Source organism: Salvelinus fontinalis, chromosome 4 (assembly GCF_029448725.1).
Source record: "Salvelinus fontinalis isolate EN_2023a chromosome 4, ASM2944872v1, whole genome shotgun sequence".
NCBI classification, from domain to species: domain Eukaryota; kingdom Metazoa; phylum Chordata; class Actinopteri; order Salmoniformes; family Salmonidae; genus Salvelinus; species Salvelinus fontinalis.
The window spans coordinates 33,060,349-33,082,602 of NC_074668.1; the positions used below are offsets into that span (position 1 = coordinate 33,060,349).

Sequence of the window (22,254 nt, forward strand, 5' to 3'; positions counted from 1 at the left end):
TAAAGAAAAACTAACAGGTCTGTGAGAGCTGGAATTCTTACTGGTTGGTAGGTGATCAAATACTTATGTCATGCAATAAAATGCTAATTATCTACTTAAAAATCATACAATGTGATTTTCTAGATTTTCGTTTTAGATTCCGTCTCTCACAGTTGAAGTGTACCTATGATAAAAATTACAGACCTCTACATGCTTTGTAAGTAGGAAAACCTGCAAAATCGGCTGTGTATCAAATACTTGTTCTCCCAACTGTATGTATGTATGTATGTATGTATGTATGTATGTATGTATGTATAAATAAATAAAGGTTACTTTGTGGTCGCCCATGCAGACATTAGGGCCCAGTATGTTGTAAACCACACTGCTCTCTCCCTCATCCCTCTGAAATGAAACAACATTTTTTTAATAGGCCTATAGAAAGTGCCCCCATGGTAAATAAATAAATGAATCAACTCGTCAGTAAGTGTGGATGGCAGAGCGTTGCCAGCTTACTCACCCTGTGGATGATGTCTTGGGCAGTGTGAGACATAAGGATACGGTCGCACCAGGAGGGGCAGCGAGTGTTCATGTACTGGGTGGGTTTAGTGTAGTCTTCACTATAGGGGTAACTGACAGAGACAAACAGCATGGCATCTTCAGGTAGTAGTAATAATGACAGTAATAGTGACAGGGCTGTCAGGGATGAGGCTTACCTGGGTGGAAACAGGATTTCTTCCTCTGCAATGACATCTTGAAAGGCTGCAATCTCCTTGTCATATTTCAAAATCTGAGCGATATAGAAAGATGAACAATTACTGGAGGACCCAAAACTTGTAATCTGCTAACCATAAACATCTGCATAATGTGAAAATTCAATTTCATAACTATCTCTGTGGTAGGATGTAATTGAATTAATGAATTTAATGAAGTATCTTCTGTGGTTGTTTTCTGTTTTAGAACTGGTAGCCAAGGCAGTAATCAAATCAAATGTTACACGTCACCTGCGTCGTAAACAGGTGTAGACTAACAGTGAGATGCTTACTTACGGGCCCTTCCCAACAATGCAGAGAGAAAGAAAATAGAGAAATAATACAAATAATAATAGATACACAATGAGTAATGATAACTTGGCTATATACACAGGGTACAAGTAGCGAGTCGATGTGCAGGGGTACGAGGTAATTGAGGTAGATATGTGCATATACAGCAAATAGGAATAAAGTGGCAGACAGTAAACAGTAGTAGCAGCTATGCGATGAGTCAAAAAAAGTTAGTGCAAAAAAGGGTCAATGCAGATAGTCCGGGTAGATATTTGGTTAACTATTTAACTAACTATTTAGCAGTCTTATGGCTTGGGGGTAGAAGTTGTTCAGGGTCCTGTTGGTTCTAGAAGGTGCATCCACTTGCCATGCGGTAGCAGAGAGAACAGTCTATAACTTGGGTGACTGGAGTCTTTGACAAGGTCTCTGACCTCCTCCCTATAGGCTGTCTCATTGTCGTTGGTGGTCAGGCCTACCACCGTCGTGTTGTCTGTAAACTTAATGATGGTGTTGGAGTTGTGCACGGCCACACAGTCGAGGGTGAACGGGGATTACAGGAGGGGACTAAGCACGCACCCCTGAGGGGCCCCTGTGTTGAGGGTCAGTATGGCGGCTGCGTTGTTGCCTACCCTCACTACCTGGGGGCGTCCCGTCAGGAAGTCCAGCATCCAATTGCAGACGGAGGTGTTCAGTCCCTGGGTCCTTAGCTTAGTTAGGATTGTTGTCATGGCAGTGAGCGGTAGACCATGATATTAATATGGGTGGGGTGTAAATTTGTTGATGTGTACAGTAGACTAATGTTCTCACCGCTCTGCCGTTGTCCTCTCTGAACACTGCCTGGTGCAGGTAGGCAAACATCTTGGTCTCAATATGGAGAAGAATCTTGAGATGAAGGAATTGGGGATACAGTAAACATCTGAATCTGAATAACAACAAGGAGACAGTAGGATGGAAGACGTGGATGGATGGGGAGGCTCACCTTGTGGTCATTGTCCTTTTCCTCACAGATTATTTTCTCCACCTCGTTACTGCTGTCCTTCTTCACTGTCTGCACCTCTGCTGAAGTGGACAAGTTCTAGAACACACACAAACACACCACACACAGTTAGGTTAAAAAAAGCCAACAGTCAGCTGACCATTAGTAAGGTTTCCTGATTTTCTGATTCTGATTAAATTCTTGAGGAAGTGGGTCATATAATACCTGGACCAGGCTAAGGGTGTCCAGGCGGAAGTTGAAATCCCCAAACAGGAAGAAGGGGAGTGGAGTATAGCTGCTCTCTGATATCCTGGAAGGAAATGACACCGGTATGAGTCAAAATGTTTTAGCCTATAAATTGAGTCCTCTATTTTAAAATGATTGTAAACGCAGATCTACATACACTTGCAAACCAACTTGCAGACAACTATTTTTTTATCTAGATTCCCAAGTGGGTTTACAGTATCTCTCTCAAGTAGGTGCACTTGAGTTGTTCTTCAAAGCTGAGAATGGGCAGGCTAACCTATTGATGACATATCTGAGGGCCTTCTGGCGGTTGGCTGAGTAGATGGAGGGACTGGCATTACAGGCAATGAGGTTGGAGGCATCATGGAAAAGGTGTACGTTGACTAGGTCCAGACCCCTGCAGAGAGCACACACACACAAAATGAGAATTGTCAGACATATCTATGAAGAAAGGAAGCATTGTGAAGATATTTGTTCTCCTATTCGAGTTAGAAGCGTCTCTGTGTGTGTGCTGTTCAGTGATGGCAGTTATGAAGAGTTTAGTTATTAGTGAGGGCACTTGAGGTAATGCTAGTCCACAAACAAACACATTATTCTTCTGTGCCGAGCATTCACTCCTTTTCTGCTGCTGCCACCTGAAAACAATGACTGTGCATCCAACAGACGGCTATGTTGACTCACAGGGTGACCTTGTAGCACTCTGCCCATAGACTCCTTTTGTCTAAGAACTGGTGTTGGTGACACAAGAGAGCAAGCAGTAACTATTGTGCAGAGGAAACAGAGGGTGTTTGCTGAGCTTCAGCTTTAACCACTGCATTCATTGAGTAACGGGATGACAGCCGGCTCTCTATCTATTGATGAGCTGTGACAGTAGAGTACGTAGAGTCGAGAAGAGTAGGTCAGTAGACTAGAGCAGGGGTTCCCAAACTTTTTGCTTCGTGACCCATCAATTGAGGTGTCTTTTGAGTCGTGACCCACCATGAGGGTTGAGCGGTGAAAAAACATACAGACAAAAAAATAAGTAAAGAATATCATCTTGTTTGAGGAGAAAATGTTGCAGTTTTACAACTACTTTTCTGAAATTCTACACATTTTGCTATGGCTAATTCTGTGTTCTTATGCTTAAGCATTAAAACAAAATCAATGGGGGCCTGATTGTCTAGTTTTTTTTTGGTGATTGTAAGTTCTCAAAGATTCTAGGCTATTATTTTGAAATACAGTGCATTCGGAAAGTATTCAGACCCCTTGACTTTTTCCATAGTTTGTTACGTTACAGCCTTATTCTAAAATTGATTAAATAGTTGTTTCCCCTCATCATTTACACACAATACACAATACCCCATTAAAAAAACGGAAATATCACATTTAAATAAGTATTCAGACCCTTTACTCAGTACTTCGTTGAAGCACATTTGGCAACGATTGCAGCCTCGAGTCTTCTTGAGTATGACGCGACAAGCTTGGCACACCTGTATTTGGGGAATTTCTCAAATTCTTCGCTGCAGATCCTCTCAAGTTCTGTCAGGTTGGATAGGGAGCATCGCTGCACAGCTATTTTCAGGTCTCTCTGGAGATGTTTGATCAGGTTCAAGTCCGGGCTCTGGATGGGCCACTCAAGGACATTCAGAGACCTGTCCTGAAGCCACTCCTGTGTTGTCTTGGCTGTGTACTTAGGGTCGTTGTCTTGTTGGAAGGTGAACCTTCACCCCAGTCTGAGGTCCTCAGTGCTCTGGATCAGGATTTCATCAAGGATCTCTCTGTACTTTGCTCCGTTCATCTTTCCCTCAATCCTAACTAGTCTCCCAGTTCCTGCTGCTGAAAAAGGCACCATGCTTCACAGGTTTTCTCCGGACGTGACACTTGGCATTCATCAGACAAGAGAATCTTGTTTCTCATGGTCGGAGAGTCTTTAGGTGGCCTTTGGAAAACTCCAAGCGGATTGTCATATGCCTTTTACTGAGGAGTGGCTTCAGTCTGGCCACTCTACCACAAACGCCTAATTGGTGAAGTGCTGCAGAGATCATTGTCCTTCTGTAAGGTTCTCCCATCTCCAGAGAGGAACTCCCTGACCCTTCTCCCCCGATTGCTCCGTTTGGCCAGGAAGCTAACTATAGGAAGAGTCTTGGTGATTCTAAACTTCTTCCATTTAAGAATGATGGAGGCCACTGTGTTCTTGGGGACCTTCAATGCTGGAGAATTTTTTTTGGTACCCTTCCCCAGATCTGTGGCTCGACACAATCCTGTCTCTATTGACAATTCCGTCGACCTCTTGGCTTGGTTTTTGCTCTGACATGCATTGTAAAATGTGGGACCTTATATAGACAGGGGTGTGCCTTTCCAAATCATGTCCAATCAATTCAATTTACCACAGGTGGACTCCAATCAAGTTGTATAAACATCTCAAGAGTCTGAATACGTATGTACATTTGTTATTTCTGTTTTTTATTTGTAATAAATTAGCTAAAATTTCTAAAAACCTGTTTTCTCTTTGTCATTATTGGGTATTGTGTGTAGACTGATGAGGATGATTTTATTTAATCCATTTCAGAATAAGGCTGTAATGTAACAAAATGTGGAAAAAGTCAAGGGGTCTGAATATTTTGCAAATGCACTGTATATAGGTCCTTTATCTTTTCTACATACTTTCTATTTGGTTTAAGTCATCTAAGTTTACACGGAAAGCGTTTTTCCATTCTGAACATCTATGTAAAAAGTATATAAATTCTACACACAAAAAAATGGCAACCCGACCCACCGTTTGGGAACCACTAGACTAGAGTACGTACTGGTTGTGAATGATCCACCGGGTCCTCATGAAGCCCTTCCTAGACCATTTGAACTGCAAAACACATCACAAACAAAAAGTTATACAAATTAATATTTTGTATGTTAAATGTTCACCAAATACTGTACCACCATTTAGCTAACTAATTGGAGGGCCATGCTGGTAATTATTGATTATTCCATACAATTTGTCTCATATCCCTGTCAGATAGACTCCCCCTTTAGCCCCCACACACATATTTGTTCCAACACCTCCTGGGTCACCCTGAACTTTACCCCCCCACCCTACACACACACTCACATCGGGCCAGAAATTCTTTGGGAATTTTTCTTTCTCCATTGTGGTTACCCCGTCCAGGGAGCCCACATTCTTGTTTTGTCCAGACACTGCTTTAAAATCCTTAACTGTGAGGGGGAGAGAGGTGGGAAGGGTAAAAGAGTGAGACAACATGCAAACACCAATCAATAAAGTGATGTTAAGCTGATGACAGCAGCATACGTGACCAGAGGATCTATAATAAGGCCATTAGGCAGTGTTTGGTCGCTGTGCACCAATCTGACTGGCGACACAGAACATGGCAGGCCTGGGATTTTTATGGCTTTTCCATAAGCCTTTTCTGAAGATATTTGTCATGCCTAACGTGACTGGACTATGCAGCAAGAAAATAACACATCTCACTTGCAATTCAGATTCCCTGATATGTTTAGCCAGAAGAGGTGGCCATCACACTGCAGTGTTCAAAAGATGTTCTGACTTATTATCAAAATACACAGATGGGAATCTCCAGACTGACATACCAAATTGCTCTTACCTCCTAAACTGTTTTGTGACAAACTCTAATTATATTATAATAATGATACATTACAAAGGGCCAAGTTTGCACACCAGGACTGATACAGATGTTCTGAAATTATCGCCACGTGCAGGGCCTGAATGGAAGTGATAAATCATAAAGCGATAACAAAATGTCCTTAATCTTATTATTATTAGTCAAAGTCAATAATGGCGTGATATAGATATGATTGTAATGTTCTTACCATTAAAATCATATTGGTAGATGTTTTTCAATGACTTGTGGATGAAGTACATGCTTCCCAGGGCCTGTAAGGACAAGGAATACAATACAAGCTCCTTTAAACAATTGCTGAGAATGTCAGTTTGCTGCAGTGATGATAAAGTTTAGAGACATTATCAAGCTCTCTCATGTTCCAATATTGCATTCTTCCAGAAATACAGTTGAAGTCATCTCTAGGAGACACAACGTGTCTCCTTCCTGAGCGGTATGGCGGCTGCATGACCTCATGGTGTTTCTCCTTTTGTACTATTGTTTGTACAGATGAACGTGGTATTTGGAAATTGCTCCCAAGGATGAACCAGACTTGTGGAGATCTACAATTTTTCTTGGCTGATTTCTTTTGATTTTCCCATGATGTCAAGCAAAGAGGCACTGAGTTTGAAGGTAGGCCTTGAAATACATCCACAGGTACAACTCCAATTGACTCAAATGATGTCAGTTAGCCTATCAGAAGCTTCTAAAGCCATGACATTATTTTCTGGAATTTTCCAAGCTGTTTAAAGGCACAGTCAACTTGGTGTATGTCAACTTCTGACCCACTGGAATTGTGATATAGTGAATTATAAGTGAAATAATCTGTCTGTAAACAATTGTTGGAAAAATGACTTGTGTCATACACAAAGTAGATGTCCTAACCGACTTGCCAAAACTATAGTTTGTAACAAGACATTTGTGGAATGGTTGAAAAATGATTTTTAATGACTCCAACCTAAGTGTATGTAAACTTCCAACTTCAACTGTACCTTGCATAGACCTCCCTCAAAGTTTGTTTCAGTTTAAAATATCAACATCATCATTTCTTGCGAAACAGCTTGATTAACTTCAACAAGCTCACGCGTCATGCTAGGGCACACTGGTCCGATATAGCACACGTAGGCTTCACTGGAAACCTTCGGTCATAATGACTTAAAGAAACAACTTAATTTCTGATTCATCAAGGAGTATCATGCAACATGATCTGATTCCATAATATTTACATCATTATCATCTTCAGTAGTTCTAGTCTCCTTTCACACACAGCCACCCAGTCTCTCAATCCTTCCTCTTTCAAGCAATTATATTATGCTCAACTCACTCTTATCCACAGAAACACATAGCTTTACTGCAATAACATGTACACAGTACACAATCAAATGTGCACACACCACACACACACACTTTAGCACCCAATCATCCCGATGTGACCATTTTTAATGTACTAACTGCCTGCTCTGATTAATCATGCCTTCTGAGATCAATAAAGACAGAAAATTAAAACAATTGAAAATGTATTAAACAGTAGGGCTGCCGTGCCGGCTGCGGGCCGAAGAAAAAATTTGGCGGCACCCAGAGGGTCTCGGGCGTGATTAGGGTTGCAAAGGGTCGGAAACTTTCCGATCAATTTCCAGAATTTTTCACAGAAATTTTCCATGGGAAGTTAAGCCCTGGAATTTGGGGAATTTTGCTTAAATTCAACAAAAAAGTTAGCTTATAACAGTAAAACATTTTGTGGGATACACATAAGGCAATTCTAGGTCTTGTGGCATATTTTGGTTAAACTATCCCCAATTCAATGGAATTGCAACCCTCTGCATGCACAGTGCATTCTTCCATCACATGTGCAGATGATTCTCAAGATCTTGCACACTACTACACTGTCTGAGCCAAGGACTACATGCTTTCTGTTAAGTTTTGATTACAATATTGGGTGGGGTGAATATTTTTTATGACATACATGATTATTTGTCAACTAGTAAATAGTAGCCTACAGCAAAGTGTGTTTAAATCATTTCTAATTTGTTAACAATTTCTGCTAGTTAGTTTTTGCTACCATGTGTATTTTAGCTTGCTTGAGCCTGCTAACTGAGGAGTGTTAGTTTAACTGTTGCCATACATGTTTCATTTTAAAACACTTATATTACAAAGGAGTTGTTTAATCTAGCTGCTTAACTATATAGCTGTACATGGAATTGTACTTGGAGTTTTTTTTAACAATTTTCCCCCCTAATCTTTACAGGAAAATGCCACGGCACTATCTGATGTGTGGAGACATTTCACTGCAGCTAATGTAGAAGGAAAAGCTGTGTACATTTGCAAATACTGTGCCAAATCATATGTGAAGAATGCAACAAAGATGCAGAATTATCTGGCCAAGTGCATAAAGTTCCCTCAGCTCTCACAACAAGCAACCTCTGACAAAAGTCCCTCTACTTGTATTCGAGGTGAAAATGATGAATCAGACACCTTATCGATAGCAACAGCTCATGGTCCTCCTAGAATCAGAAGGTTTTTTTACTCAATGGAGGAAGGTAGTCAGAGAAATGCTGATGAATGTCTTGCTCGAGCTGTGTATGCAACTGGTTCACCTCTGATGCTCACAGGAAATGTGTATTGGAAGAGATTTCTGAATGTTCTTTGCCCAGCATACACCCCTTCCAACCAGACATGCTTTATCTACTAATTTGCTGGATGCAGAGTTCAACAAAGTTCAAGTGAAGGTCAAGCAAACCATAGAGATTGCAATCATCTCTGATTGGTGGTCGATTGTTCGTGGGCAAGGAATAATTAACTAAATCATCTGCACCCCTCAACCAGTATTCTACAAGAGCACAGACACAAGGGACAACAGACACACCGGTCTCTACATTGCAGATGAGCTGAAGGCAGTCATCAATGACCTTGAACCACAGAAAGTATTTGCACTGGTGACAGACAATGCTGCTGTCAGGATTTGGCCAGGATTGTTCCGGTTTTGGCCACTAGATGCCCCCATTGTGCTTTTTTGACCCTTTTGTTTTCCCTTGTTTCCAGTTATTATTTGCACCTGTGCCTCGTTTCCCTTGAATGTATTGAATCTGCTCCTCGAGGACATCATAGCACTGAAAACAATGGATACACTCTACAAGAGAGCCAAGGAAATGGTTAGGTATGCAAAGGGTCATCAAGTTATAGCAGCAATCTGCCTCACCAAGCAAAGTGAGAAGAATAAGAGCACCACATTGAAGCTGCCCAGCAACACCCGTTGGGGTGGTGTTGTCATCATGTTTGACAGTCTCCTGGAGGGGAAGGAGTATCTCCAAGAAGTGGCCATATCACAGTCTGCCGATATGAACAGCCTCATCAAGAGGATCCTCCTGGATGATGTATTTTGGGAGAGGGTGGTAAGCAACCTAAAACTCCTGAAACCTATAGCAGTACACATTGCACGGATTGAGGGAGACAATGCCATCCTGTCTGATGTTCAGACTCTGCTTGCAGATGTAAGAGAAGAAATCCATACTGCCCTGCCCACTTCACTGTTACTCCAAGCAGAGAACTGCAGTTCTGAAACATCAAAAAGCGTGAAGACTTCTGCCTGAAGCCCATACACGCCGCAGCGTACATGTTGGACCCAAAGTATGCTAGCAAGAGCATTCCGTCTGGTGCAGAGATCAACAAGGCCTATGGTGTCATCACTACCGTGTCTCGCCACCTTGGCCTGGATGAGGGCAAGGTTCTTGGCAGTCTGGCAAAGTACACTTCCAAGCATGGGCTTTGGGATGGAGATGCAATATGGCAGTCGTGCCAACATATCTCATCAGCCACCTGGTGGAAGGGACTTTGTGGATCTAAGACTCTTTCCTCTGTTGCCTCCATCATCCTATAAATCCAACCAACATCAGCCGACACAGAGCGCAACTGGTCCTTGATGGGGAACACACAGAACAAAGCACGCAACAGGCTGACCAATACAAGGGTTGAAAAATTGGTGGCCATCTGGGCAAACTTGAGGCTTTTTGAGCCTGACAACGAGCCTTCCTCAAAAAAGTTGGAAAGTGACAGTGAAGATGAGGCCTGAGTCTGATGTTCAAGAGGTGGACATTGAGGAGGTCCAGGGAGAAGACATGGAAGCCTGAGAGGAAGGCAACCAAAGCTTTAGTTTCTAGACGATCCTTTTACAGATATATTTTAAAAACATTTTTGGGAGATGCGATGGATCATTGGAGATCATTCAATATTCACTTTTTTTGTAGTTCAGTGAAATCCTCCTATGTGAATAGTCAACTAATTAAATTAAAGTCCAATTCGTAACTAAATTGTTTTGTTTTATTTCTATTGGAAGGATTTAATAATTTGCAATTATGTCTACTTATGATAAGGTAAAAGGTTTATGTTTCTGTCTCCATATGATATGGTAAATATATCCAATGCAAAAAAACATCTATATTTAAATGGTATTAATATGAATTTGCATATATATCCCATATATTCCCACAGAAAGTTTCCACCTCTGAATATTCCCCAAAACGTGCAACCCTAGGCGTGATGGGCCGCTCTATTCCCCCCCCGGCATGAGAGATCGCTCCCTGAAGAGACCATTCATCTTCACTGCCAGAGCGATCCTCATTTAATGGGACGGAGCTGTCCCTATTACAACCAGTCAGGGTGACCAGCGATTAGGGACGGACCTGTCCAAGTTGGGGAAGGAGGGGACGGGGGTTAGAGGAGGAAGAGGAGGTTCGGACTAAAGTGACGGTTTTGCAAGTTAAATCTAACATCGGCTGACTTCAGCTGAATCGCTAACCTGAGTTATAGCAGTTATTAAATCAAATCGAATGCATTAGTTTGAAAGAAAACATGGTAGGCTGGTTTGAGTGTTTACCAACTAATAAACATTGTCTAATGTCTATATAGTGACGTTATCAATAGCAATTACATTTTGGGGGGATATCCTTAAAACTGTAAAACAATTTTATGACCGTGGAAGTCTGCTGTGCCTTTTGTTTTTTAAAACACACACAGAAAGGTTCACCTCCACATACTCTGCCAAGGACCCATCTTCATCAATCAGGTTTGTGCACAGTTGAATAAAAAACGATTGACTTACAAGTGATTTTTTATCAAAACACCATTTATACAGGGAATGCATGCATGCCTGCCCCCCTCCTCACAGCCCCTCTGAACATAGAGACCCCCCTCCTCTTCTGGCCAGGGAGCTGCTGATCCACAGCCGAGGGGAAACAAATTGAAAATCAATGCTGGTGGCACAGGCGAAATGAGAATGTGGCATTGGGGGCTGCAGCTCTCTTAGGGCAGGTGGGGGGGGGGGGGGGGGCACAGACAACCAAGCACAGGGGAAACATAGTCCCAGATGTCCGCCACTCCCCTCAGCCCTTATTTATTGTTTACAAATGGGCTGGGATCAATAGTTTTAATCTAGAGTTACATTTATTGACTTTGGCCTGTCTCCCCACACCTGGACATTGACTTTCCCCTCCACTTCACACACCTCAGAGTGTAGACAGATCCATTGACCCCACTGTCATGGCTCCAGTGTTGGGGTCTAGCTTGGATGGGTTTAATCCTGTGCCACTCTGCACATGATGGGGATGGACCCTCCCAAGATTGGATTTAAGCAACAACTAGGCCTGTGTGTTGTGTTGACCAGCCCATTTATAAACCAGGCTCTGATATGACATGGCTCATTTAGAACCAAGGTGGCTCAGAACAAGCAACACTGGAAACAGTCTTTATTCCAGGTCCAGAGGCCATTAGAGGGGAGGCTGAAGATGGAGCTGGTCTGGACAAGTGTGGAGATTGAGACACTGTCCAGGACCCAGACAGCCTCCTGACAACTCTAGAATGATAGTTTAGCGCTGCACAGACACACAGCCGTACATATTGTAGTCACATAAAGAGAGAGTTGGGGGGCCAGAGGATAGATGAGGATATAAGACTAGCGGAGAGCCAAGAGCAAGTGTATAAACCAGCCTTTAAACACATCACCTCTGTCCGTACTCACACTTTATAACTTTCAGAGTGTACTGTACATTATACTCTCTTTGAGATACCCCCCCACACATTGTCATGTTGTAATTAACTATATGGGAGGATAGAACAGTGTCCTTTCACAGGTGAAACAAACTCAGCACGTAACCTAAAGTCTTGCCTTGTGACATTCACACTGAGGTCAAACTAATATCACCCTAGTTCCAACGGTTAAATATACTATGATCTCCTAAGTCAATGATAAATCTGAGCTGTCCAGTGGGTTAGGGTCCACCATGCACTTCATTCATGTTGTAGGAGTTTGGTCCTCCTTTGTACTGTACTCTTGAGGAAAGCGTGTCACAACATGGATACATGCACTTTTTCAGGCCAAATTGTTTGCTACCCTGTCTTTGTGATGAAACAATCATTTAAATCCTCACCCGATGGTCATGTTAAACACATTGTATTGGGTATACTTAAATGTCATATTATTTCAATAAAACCAAAAAGCATTAGACCATAACTTGTACAGAATGGATGTCCTCCTGAACATAGCATTTTGCATTGGAAAGCAGAACATGTAAATGTATCATGTGTATGTACAGTACCATGTATTTGTAATGTTCTATTATGCTATATTTACCAAAGAATCCATGTTTCTCAGTCTAAAAATACCCAACATAGCATTGATGAGAAGCCCTGGTCCTCATTGGAGCTCTAGTGTGGAGCAGGGCCCCACCTTGTGGTCACAGAGATGAATTGCTGTCTAAAAAAAGTGGTGTCTGCGGAGGTACTGCAGGGTCCACGGCCAGATCTCAAAATATTAATACACTAATAAATGTTCTCTCTGATGCCAAGTGCGGGAGATGTAATATTTCCTAAGGCCCGAGACTTGATTAGTCCAACCATGCACTGCGGAAGTCATAGTAAAACTGCAAGAAATTATATTTTTAATCGCACTCTAAAGTAGGAATTGTGTTCTGATATTATGAGGAGGTCCCTGATGAATTTGCTATCACAAATGGGGTAGCCTATGCAAAAAAGTTTGGTAATCCCTGCAGTAGGAGATACTAGGTCTTCTAAAGGCAAAGACACAAATGGTAACCCTCGTAAGGGCTTTCACAACATGTTATTGCTTTACCTAAGCCTCCTGTACATCAAGCTCCACTATATCGATGTTATTAACTGAGCTAGAGGAACCAGACATGGTGGTTATAAAGTCTTTCAATTCAACTTCTGTCAGTTGATCAGTGCAGTCCTGTAGTACTCACCGTGAAGCTGTCCACGTTCTTAAAGTGGTTGTCCACATAGATGCAGACCCTGTCAAAGTCCCTCATCTCCTCACTGGACTCAATGTTCCTAAAGACCAGAAGAGGATAAACTGAACAACTCAAAGTCTGATACACTGAAGTAACTGTCTCTAACACTGTACACTTGTGTTTGGACACTCTCTTATATAGATAATGGCAGTTGATGTCCTGAGGTTATGATAACATTATTCAGACCACAGTTAAAAACCCTTCTACCACATTACCTGCCAGATGAATCATGAAGTTATACTGTATCTGTTGGTCATAAAACTGTAAGGAGTCTGGGCAGCATTTGTGGATACTTTTGAAAGTGTCCCATAGAGAGTTTGGCACAGTGATGTCTTACCAGAAGAAGTTCTCCGCATGGCCCATATTGACCATGTAGTCCTTGCCTCCAACCTCCTGGAAGTGCAGGGCGATGAAGCGTGGTTTGTGACTCTGGACAGTCTGTGACAAGACATAGACACCAGGCAAGCCATTAAACTACCACAATCATGTGCCATAATGGTGGTCAAATGTGGGGCATCCTACTGAATTCTGGTAAGTAAATGTTATTTTTTAAGATGACATACAACTTTGGAATTTGACTATGCATAATGTGTTGGCTAAATAGTGGAAAGTGTCTTCTTCACCTCTTTGGGAATGGAGACAGTATCTAATCGATTTACAAGTCCACCATCCAGGAGGGCTCGTGGTTCAGTCTCAACATGAGAGGATGGCTTAAGGTGTTTGCATGTCAACAGTAAAAATGTGAGAATCAATAGTGGACACCTGAGAGGGATCCCAAACTCACCCCAAATAATTCTCGAAGCCAGTCACTCTCAATCTCACCCACCTGTGGGTTGAAAAAACAACAACATTTAAATTCACACATGGATTCTACCAAAAATAATAACCGAACAGTTGAGATATTGAAAACAATGGGCATAAACAGAATGGTTTAAATGAGATCCTAGGGTGCTATCTTGTCAACCCAGGTTTACCAATCAACCCAGCCAGGCACCTTTCCTATACACTGACCAAATGACATGTTTAATTATATATTAGCACTTGACAGGGGAAGATATAAAACTTGCATGAGGTAGGCAGGCGGATAAGCACAACACGACAGTCTTGTCAAATGTTTTGTTGGGACATACAGTAAGATTTATGCAGATAAACAGCCACACACCAACAGGTACAATTATATGTTAAATATATATATATATAACCTATGCAATTAAAAAACAAATGTCCCTCTGGAATGGTTGTAATATGTTTATTACATAAGTGGCATAAAGAATCAGACTCTAATCTGTAACATTATTAGCAAGAATGCCTGTTGATGTATACAGTGTAACAATGTGAGATTGAATTAACATGTATCCTTCCATTTTGTTTAATGTCTGTTCTTCAACAAAATATTTCCAGGAACCTCTGTGAGCTACTAAGTATCCAGAGTACAGTGTGTGTTTGTGTTTCCCCCAGTGCCAGGCCAGAATACAGACTGTGCTGTATTCTCCAGGGCCAGCCGGATGCAGGCCAATCTGCCAGAGCTGTAGCAGCACAGCAGTGGCTTTGCATAGTGCATTTGCATGGCCAAATGACTGCTGCTGCCCACCATGCCCAGCTGCCCAGGCACCATGACCTGACGGGAGAGCAGCTCATCCATAATACAGGTGTCTGACTGAAGAAACCCAACTGCATGTGTCCTGTACTGTCTTTTCCCAATGAATCTTATCCATAAAAAAAACATGATTAGGCCTAAAACAGATGCTGAGAAGCCATTTTATTTGCAAAGGTTTTTATTGAAGGGCTTAGTTTCTGAAACATTTCATTACAGTGCCTTGTGTCCATTCCTTACAGTTTCTCAGGGTGCAAGCAGTCAAAGTTGCGTGAAAGTTGCTTTGGGTAACTCCAGCCTACCCTTGTAAGTCCATCTGAAGTGCTTTCCAAGTAAGAGAAAGTGTTTGCCAAAGAAAGTGAAACTTGGCAACCTGCTGTTTCCTTATGCTGATCCAAGCACCATGGCAACCCAAATTAATTTACACAATGCTCTTTAAAAGGTAGAGAACACCAAGATAAATATGTCGATCTAACATTGATGACTATTAATGGTAATTATATTATTTCCATTGCTATTGTTTTGTTCCCAAGCAAGAAAACCAAAAATGTCGCTCAAACATAAAGTGTGAACTAACAAAAAGTAACTGAACAACAACCAAAACAAAAGAGCAGGGATTTTAAGCAGGGTTCTGAAAGACACTCATGGTGGTGTCCACTGAAAGTTGACTAGCCACAACAACTGGAACCTAAAAGACACCCACCATGAGCGCCCATTAAATTTGCCCAAGAAGAGGCAGACAAAAAGATGAAACCATACCAAACTTAAAGACAGGAAGCAAACCAAAAATGTGGAACATTTCTGCAAAATTAATGTTTTTCTAGAACTCAAATAGGGAGCGCCAACTAAAGGTGTTGACCCTCCACATCTCTCAAGACAACTGGAGCACCGGCCAGCCACTCTTAAATAGCACCTGGTCCAGCACAGGTGAAACACCTTCCCACTAACGACATGGCACAGGTATAACACATACATACTAAAGAGGTGACAACAGTCGGTGGCATCTACAGTACGTGTCAAAGTCCAACCTCAAAAAATAAATGGAAAAACCAAAGTCTGGAACAGTTTTGACCTTAACTTTATACTGCACCACAGGTGATGTTTGTTGCCAGAGGTAATGTGGGCATGTTTAATAGAAGAAGTCTGGAACTGAGACTGAAACATTTCATACAGTGCATTCGGAAAGTATTCAGACCCCTTGACTTTTTCCACATTTTGCTATGTTACAAGTCAAGGGGTCTGAGTACTTTCCGAATGCACTGTACATGTCCTGTAGCACCATCACTCTCTGTTCCATCATAACCTCTAAAGAAAAGTATGCCTAACAATTCTAAACCTAGAGGTGATTTGCACTGTTCTCTCCTTGACAAGTAAAGTTCCTTTAATTTAATGTCCTGGTGACCTTTTTGTGACGTCAGCATCCAACACCATAGTACCCTCCAAGCTCATCATTTAGCTGGAGGCCCTGGGTCTGAACCCCGCCCTGTGCAATTGGGTTCTGGACTTTCTGACGGGCCATCCCCCAGGTGGTAAAGGTAGGAAACAACACCTCCATTTCGCTGATCCTCAACACTGGGGCCACACAAGGGTGCGTACTCAGACCCCTCCTGTACTCCCTGTTCACCCATGACTGCGTGGCCAAGGACACCTCCAACTCAATCATCAAGTTTGCAGACGACACAACAGTAGTAGGCTTGATTACCAACAACGACGAGATATCCTACAGGGAGGAGGTGAGGGCTCTGGGAGTGTGGTGCCAGAAAAATAACCGCTCACTCAACATCAACAAAACAAAGGAGAAGATTGTGGACTTCAGTAAATAGCAGAGGGAGCACCCCCCATCCACATCGACAAGACAGCAGTGGAGTAGGTGGAAAGTTTTAAGTTCCTTGGCGTACACATCACTGACAAACTGAAATGGTCCATCCACACAGACAGTGTGGTGAAGAAGGTGCAACAGCGCCTTCTCAACCTCAGGAGGCTGAAAAAATTTGTCTTGTCATCTAAAACCCTCACAAACTTTTACAGATACACAATTGAGAGCATTCTGTTGGGCTGTATCACCGCATGGTACGCATCTGCACTGCCCACTACCGCAGGGCTCTCCAGAAGGTGGTGCGGTCGGCACAACGCATCACCGGGGGCAAACTACCTGCCTTCCAGGACTCCTACAACACCCAATGTCACAGGAAGGCCAAAAAGATCATCAGGGACAACAACCACTCGAGCCACTGCCTGTTCACCCCGCTATCATCCAGAAGGCGAGGTCAGTAAAGGTGCATCAAAGCTGGGACAGAGAGACTGAAAAACAGCTTCTATCTCAAGGCCATCAGACTGTTAAATAGCCATCACTGGCACAGAGGCTACAGCCTATATGCACAGACTTGAAATCATGGGCCACTTTAATAAATGGAACACTAGTCACTTTAATAATGTTTACATATCTTGCATTACTCATCACATATGTACAGTTGAAGTCGGAAGTTTACATACACCTTAGCAAAATACATTTAAACTCTGTTTTTCACAATTCCTGATATTTAATCCAAGTAGAAATTCCCTGTCTTAGGTCAGTTAGGATCACCACTTTATTTTAAGAATGTCAAATGTCAGAATAATAGTAGAGAGAATGATATATTTCAGCATTTATTTATTTCATCACATTCCCAGTGGGTCAGAAGTTTACTTACACTCAATTAGCATTTGGTAGCATTGCCTTTAAATTGTTTAACTTGGGTCAAACGTTTTGGGTAGCCTTCCACAAGATTCCCACAATAAGTTGGGTGAATTTTGGCCCCTACCTCCTGACAGCGCTGATGTAACTGAGTCAGGTTTGTAGGCCCCATCAAGCCATTTTGCCTCAACTTTGGAAGTATGCTTGGGGTCATTGTCCATTTGGAAGACCCATTTGCGACCAAGCTTTAACTTCCTGACTGACGTCTTGAGATGTTGCTTCAATATATCCACATCATTTTCCTGCCTCATGATGCCATCTATTTTGTGAAGTGCACCAGTCCTTCCTTCAGCCAAGCACCCCCATAACATGATGCTGCCACCCCCGTGCTTCACAGTTGGGATGGTGTTCTTCGGCATGCAAGCCTCCCCCTTTTTCCTCCAAACATAACAATGGTCATTATGGCCAAACAGGTCTATTTTTGTTTCATCAGACCAGAGGACATTTCCCCAAAAAGTACGATCTTTGTCCTCACGTACAGTTGCAAACCGTAGTCTGGCTTTTTTATGGCGGTTTTGGAGCAGTGGCTTCTTCCTTGCTGAGCGGCCTTTCAGGTTATGTCGATATTGGACTCGTTTTACTGTGGATATAGATACGTTTGTACCCGTTTCCTCCAGCATCTTCACAAGGTCCTTTGCTGTTGTTCTGGGATTGATTTGCACTTTTCGCACCAAAGCACGTTCATCTCTAGGAGACACAATGCGTCTCCTTCCTGAGCGGTATGGCGGCTGCGTGGTCTCATGGTGTTTATCCTTTTGTACTATTGTTTGTACAGATGAATGTGGTACATTCAGGCATTTGGAAATTGCTCCCAAGGATGAACCAGACTTGTGGAGGCCTACAATTTCTTTTCTGAGGTCTTGGCTGATTTCTTTTGATTTTCCCATGATGTCAAGCAAAGAGGCACTGAGTTTGAAGGTAGGCCTTGAAATACATCCACAGGTACACCTCCAATTGACTCAAATGGTGTCAGTTAGCCTATCTGAAGCTTCAAAAGCCATGACATTTCTGGAGTTTTCCAAGTTGTTTAAAGGCACAGCCAACTTGGAGTATGTAAACTTCTGACCCACTGGAATTGTGATACAGTGAATTATAGGTGAAATAATCTGTCTGTAAACAATTGTTGGAAAAATGACTTGTGTCATGCACAAAGTAGATGTCGTAACCGACTTGCCAAAACTATAGTTTGTTAACCAGAAATTTGTGGAGTAGTTGAAAAACGAGTTTTAATGACTCCAACCTAAGTGTATGTAAACTTCAGACTTAAACTGTATATAATGCATTCTATACTATTCTACTGTATATTGGTCTATGTCGCTCTGACATTGCTGGTCTATATATTTATATATTCAATTCCTTACTTAGATTTGTGTGTATTGGGTACATGTTGTGAAGTTGTTAGATATTACTTGTTAGATATTGCTGCACTGTCAGAACTAGAAGCACAAGCATTTCGCTACACCCACAATAACATCTGACTAATACAATTTGATTTGATTTTATCTAGAAGTATAGCCCTATAACAGAAAACCTGGATTTCCATCTTTCTTGTGTAAATATGCCTACAAGATTACTAGTCTCTGGTGAGACTAAAGGCCCTAAAATGTGAGGCATAACCTTTTCTCCATGTTTGGAAGGGTTTGTTTAAACGTATTAGGCGGCCATATAAGAAGAAAAGCATGAAGAAACCCCTGGGAAGATAATCATCTGTTTACAGATCTCTTGAACCCACAATGGGATCTGACTTGTTTTCAACTGGGCCAGATAGGGCAACCGGAAACATGGTCCTGAGCCAAATTTCCATTAGTGTAACCCCCCTCCCCCTCAGTCAAAATGACAGCCAAGCCCCGATTTCCCAGAGACCACAACACAAAACTAATGCACTGGTGTTTGCATTTCTCATCACATCACAACCACTTAAAGTAGGTCTACTCATATGTTATTGATTCCGTCCTGTTATTACCACATATACAAATTACTATATCAAGGCAACTGTCTCCATGATCTCAACTCACAATACTTGCCTCTTCAAATATTTTACCAGATTTAATGGAAAATGACAATTAGTTCAAAGAAAACAAGCTGACTTGTATTTTGTGCAAACGTTTCAGCCTCACAGCCATTGACAGGGACTTCCTCGGAATGAAAGGAAATAAGTAAATGCACAATGTTGTCTAGGGCCATGAAGTAATTGCTTTAGGTAGCCAGCAGATCCAACAAGCATTCCTGTGTAGATTAACACACCATGGAGCCGGCGTGAGATGTAGCTCGGAAAACGTATCTCAATCCAGGGATGACAAACACATTCCAAAATGCCTGCTGTGGCTTCTGATACCTAGCATGAGGACCAAAAGGCCAGTTTTCTGGAAAAACTACCAGTTGTTTAATCTTCAATTGGAATAATGGGACAGTTCTGAGTACAACGCATTTCTGATCCCATGGATTGAGGTACATTTTCCAAGCCATATCTTGTGCTGGCTCTGCTGTAATTTAATCTACACAAGAATGCTGTCCGACCATGTAAACAAGCGGGCCAGCCCCAGGACCGAGTTTGGGAAACCCTGCTTTAGGCTACTGTGCATAATGTGAGTTGTTATTGTGCAGCAAAACTAGCCTATTTAAAATTACACCCAAATATGGACAATTCCATGCTGACCATGATCATTGCCTATTTCAGTCATCATGTGTAAAATACTTATAGAGTAAGGCCTACTGTGGTACCAGCATTGTATTGATATATGTTGTTAACCCGTAGTTACTAATAACAGGTGTTAGGCCTACAGTATTGAAACAATATAGGCATACACATCTAATTGCCAACAATGTTGCCTAGGCTACAAATTATATCAAATCACTTGTTTCTGCAGTAGCCGAGCGGGAGCTCAGTGAATAATAAAAAGTTGCGCACTGCACTTTCGCGGCAATAACTTCAAACGTGTCGTTGTTGCACGCCATCAATTTCCTGTTTGATTTGAACTGGGACCCGTTGTTGCTTGATAGGTAGATTCTCTCCGCGAATCTGTCAATATGATGTGAGAACACGCACGCGCCTCAAGAATCATGCCGCAACAGCTCACGATAAATACGGGGTGAGTATAACTATAGACAGAGGACTTTCAGTTGTATAGGCCCATCGAAGTGAAAACAATGTGTCGTCAGAAGCCACAATGACATTAAACAATTGACTTCAAAGTTTGAGAAGAAAGCATTTAGGCTACAGAAATCATGGTTGTCATGATTAAATGTAATAGTCTAAAGAAGTAGCTTAATGTAAAATATATATATATATATATATTATAGGGCCTATAATAATCAAATTAAATATTGGATCGCGTGCCCGATGCCAGCCTGTGGGAGTTGAACTGGTCTCTATTCGAATGTAGTTAACTACAATGTTACAGGTAGTAGAATTTGGTCTTGTAACGGTTCTGGTGTTCTCTGGCAGGTGTAGTAACTGCTTACATAGGAATCTCGCTGTTTCACTTGGACATTTTGATTCAACATTCAAAGTGACTTAAAACAGGTTATCGTTAGGTGAAATGGTGTTGATACTTACATTGTCGAATAATGACCCAACATTTGCGGTGACAAGTAGAACGTCAGTGTACGTTTCCATGATTACGATCGAATTCCAGAAATAGTCTGCAGGAAGAACTCTTGTACACGCGATAGTCAAATGTTGTACGTGTGTTAGCTACAAACAGTTTACTGATTATGGTGGTGTATTGTATAGGTCGCTATAACCTGCCCTTAAGAAGTCGGTCGTATAATTAATTAATCCTGATCATTTATTTCTGCTCTTCTCTTGCCCGCTTTTTGTTGATGGCTGGTGTCGTTCGCCGTCTTGCTTCTATATCCTTGGGAAGGAGTTATCTCCAAAGTCTGCTAAGAAATGTCAGAGCAGGCAGGAAAGGATTTGTATATCTCTTCATGGTAACTGGACTAGGTTCTTAACCGATTTAAACCTGGAACAGTGCATGTGCTGCTTGCCCCAGAACAGTTCGTCCTGCCCCGCGCGACCAGATCTTGTTGTCAATGTTGTGTCATGAACTTCGGAGCTCCGCCCACGGCGCTCAGTTTTTTTTATACCGCTATTTATATTTTACAAATAAGCCTACCTTTTACTATGAAAAACCACAGACGCCTAACCCAGACCTCAAAACATCCAAACACCGAAATATATAGGCAAGTAGCATTTATATACAAGCTATGGCTAGTGTAGCCAACTAGAGGTTATACCTTCTAATTATATCCCACGTCTGTGACTAGTCTGAGACTGGGGGGAATGATTATGAATGGTTGGGCCTGAAAGCTGTTAGCCTGTCAAATACCAGATATTAGGCTACTTCACAAATAATAAACAAACTACATTAAACATAAAAAAAAAACACATAGCCTATTCATTTATAGAGATTGTGTATCATGTTCAATCTGTTATTGTCAGTGGGCTGGCAACATTTTGCTCTACGCCAAATGTTCAAAGACCACAAGATAAAAGACCAGGCACAGTTCTGATTAACTACTCCATCAAGCTCTGACACTGCTGTTGTAAAACATAACTGGTTGACTTATTTCAATGATGGAAACAAAAGAGCCGAGCTGTGTGATTTAATTGGATTGACCCCATCTCACCATTTGGATGTGTGCCCACCACTGTCTGTCACCATGCTTGACAAGATAGAAATATGTTTGTTTTACACTTATGCTATGATCTTTGAGCAGACACTACGTTGACAGTGCTGCACTAGAACAGCCACATTTTTAGTGATACACTGA

At 41.9% G+C, this 22,254-nt stretch overlaps 1 protein-coding gene across 4 annotated transcripts in view; it reads right to left on the bottom strand.

Moving 5' to 3' along the window:
* LOC129853574 (inositol polyphosphate-5-phosphatase A-like) overlaps window positions 1-21,529 on the bottom strand; it is a 42,184-nt gene extending 20,655 nt beyond the window's left edge. For all 4 annotated transcript variants that reach the window (XM_055919750.1, XM_055919748.1, XM_055919749.1 and 1 more), the window contains exons 1-14: window positions 21,035-21,529; window positions 13,935-13,976; window positions 13,488-13,588; window positions 13,103-13,190; window positions 6,064-6,127; window positions 5,327-5,430; window positions 5,028-5,080; window positions 2,519-2,638; window positions 2,221-2,305; window positions 1,999-2,094; window positions 1,827-1,901; window positions 693-766; window positions 497-608; window positions 313-381 (exon numbers count right to left, since the gene is read on the bottom strand). In XM_055919750.1, the coding sequence (XP_055775725.1) occupies window positions 313-381; window positions 497-608; window positions 693-766; window positions 1,827-1,901; window positions 1,999-2,094; window positions 2,221-2,305; window positions 2,519-2,638; window positions 5,028-5,080; window positions 5,327-5,430; window positions 6,064-6,127; window positions 13,103-13,190; window positions 13,488-13,588; window positions 13,935-13,976; window positions 21,035-21,094 (1,143 nt within the window). In that variant the 5' untranslated portion in view covers window positions 21,095-21,529. The remainder of the gene's footprint in view (window positions 1-312; window positions 382-496; window positions 609-692; window positions 767-1,826; window positions 1,902-1,998; window positions 2,095-2,220; window positions 2,306-2,518; window positions 2,639-5,027; window positions 5,081-5,326; window positions 5,431-6,063; window positions 6,128-13,102; window positions 13,191-13,487; window positions 13,589-13,934; window positions 13,977-21,034) is intronic.
* Window positions 21,530-22,254: the final 725 nt, after the last annotated feature.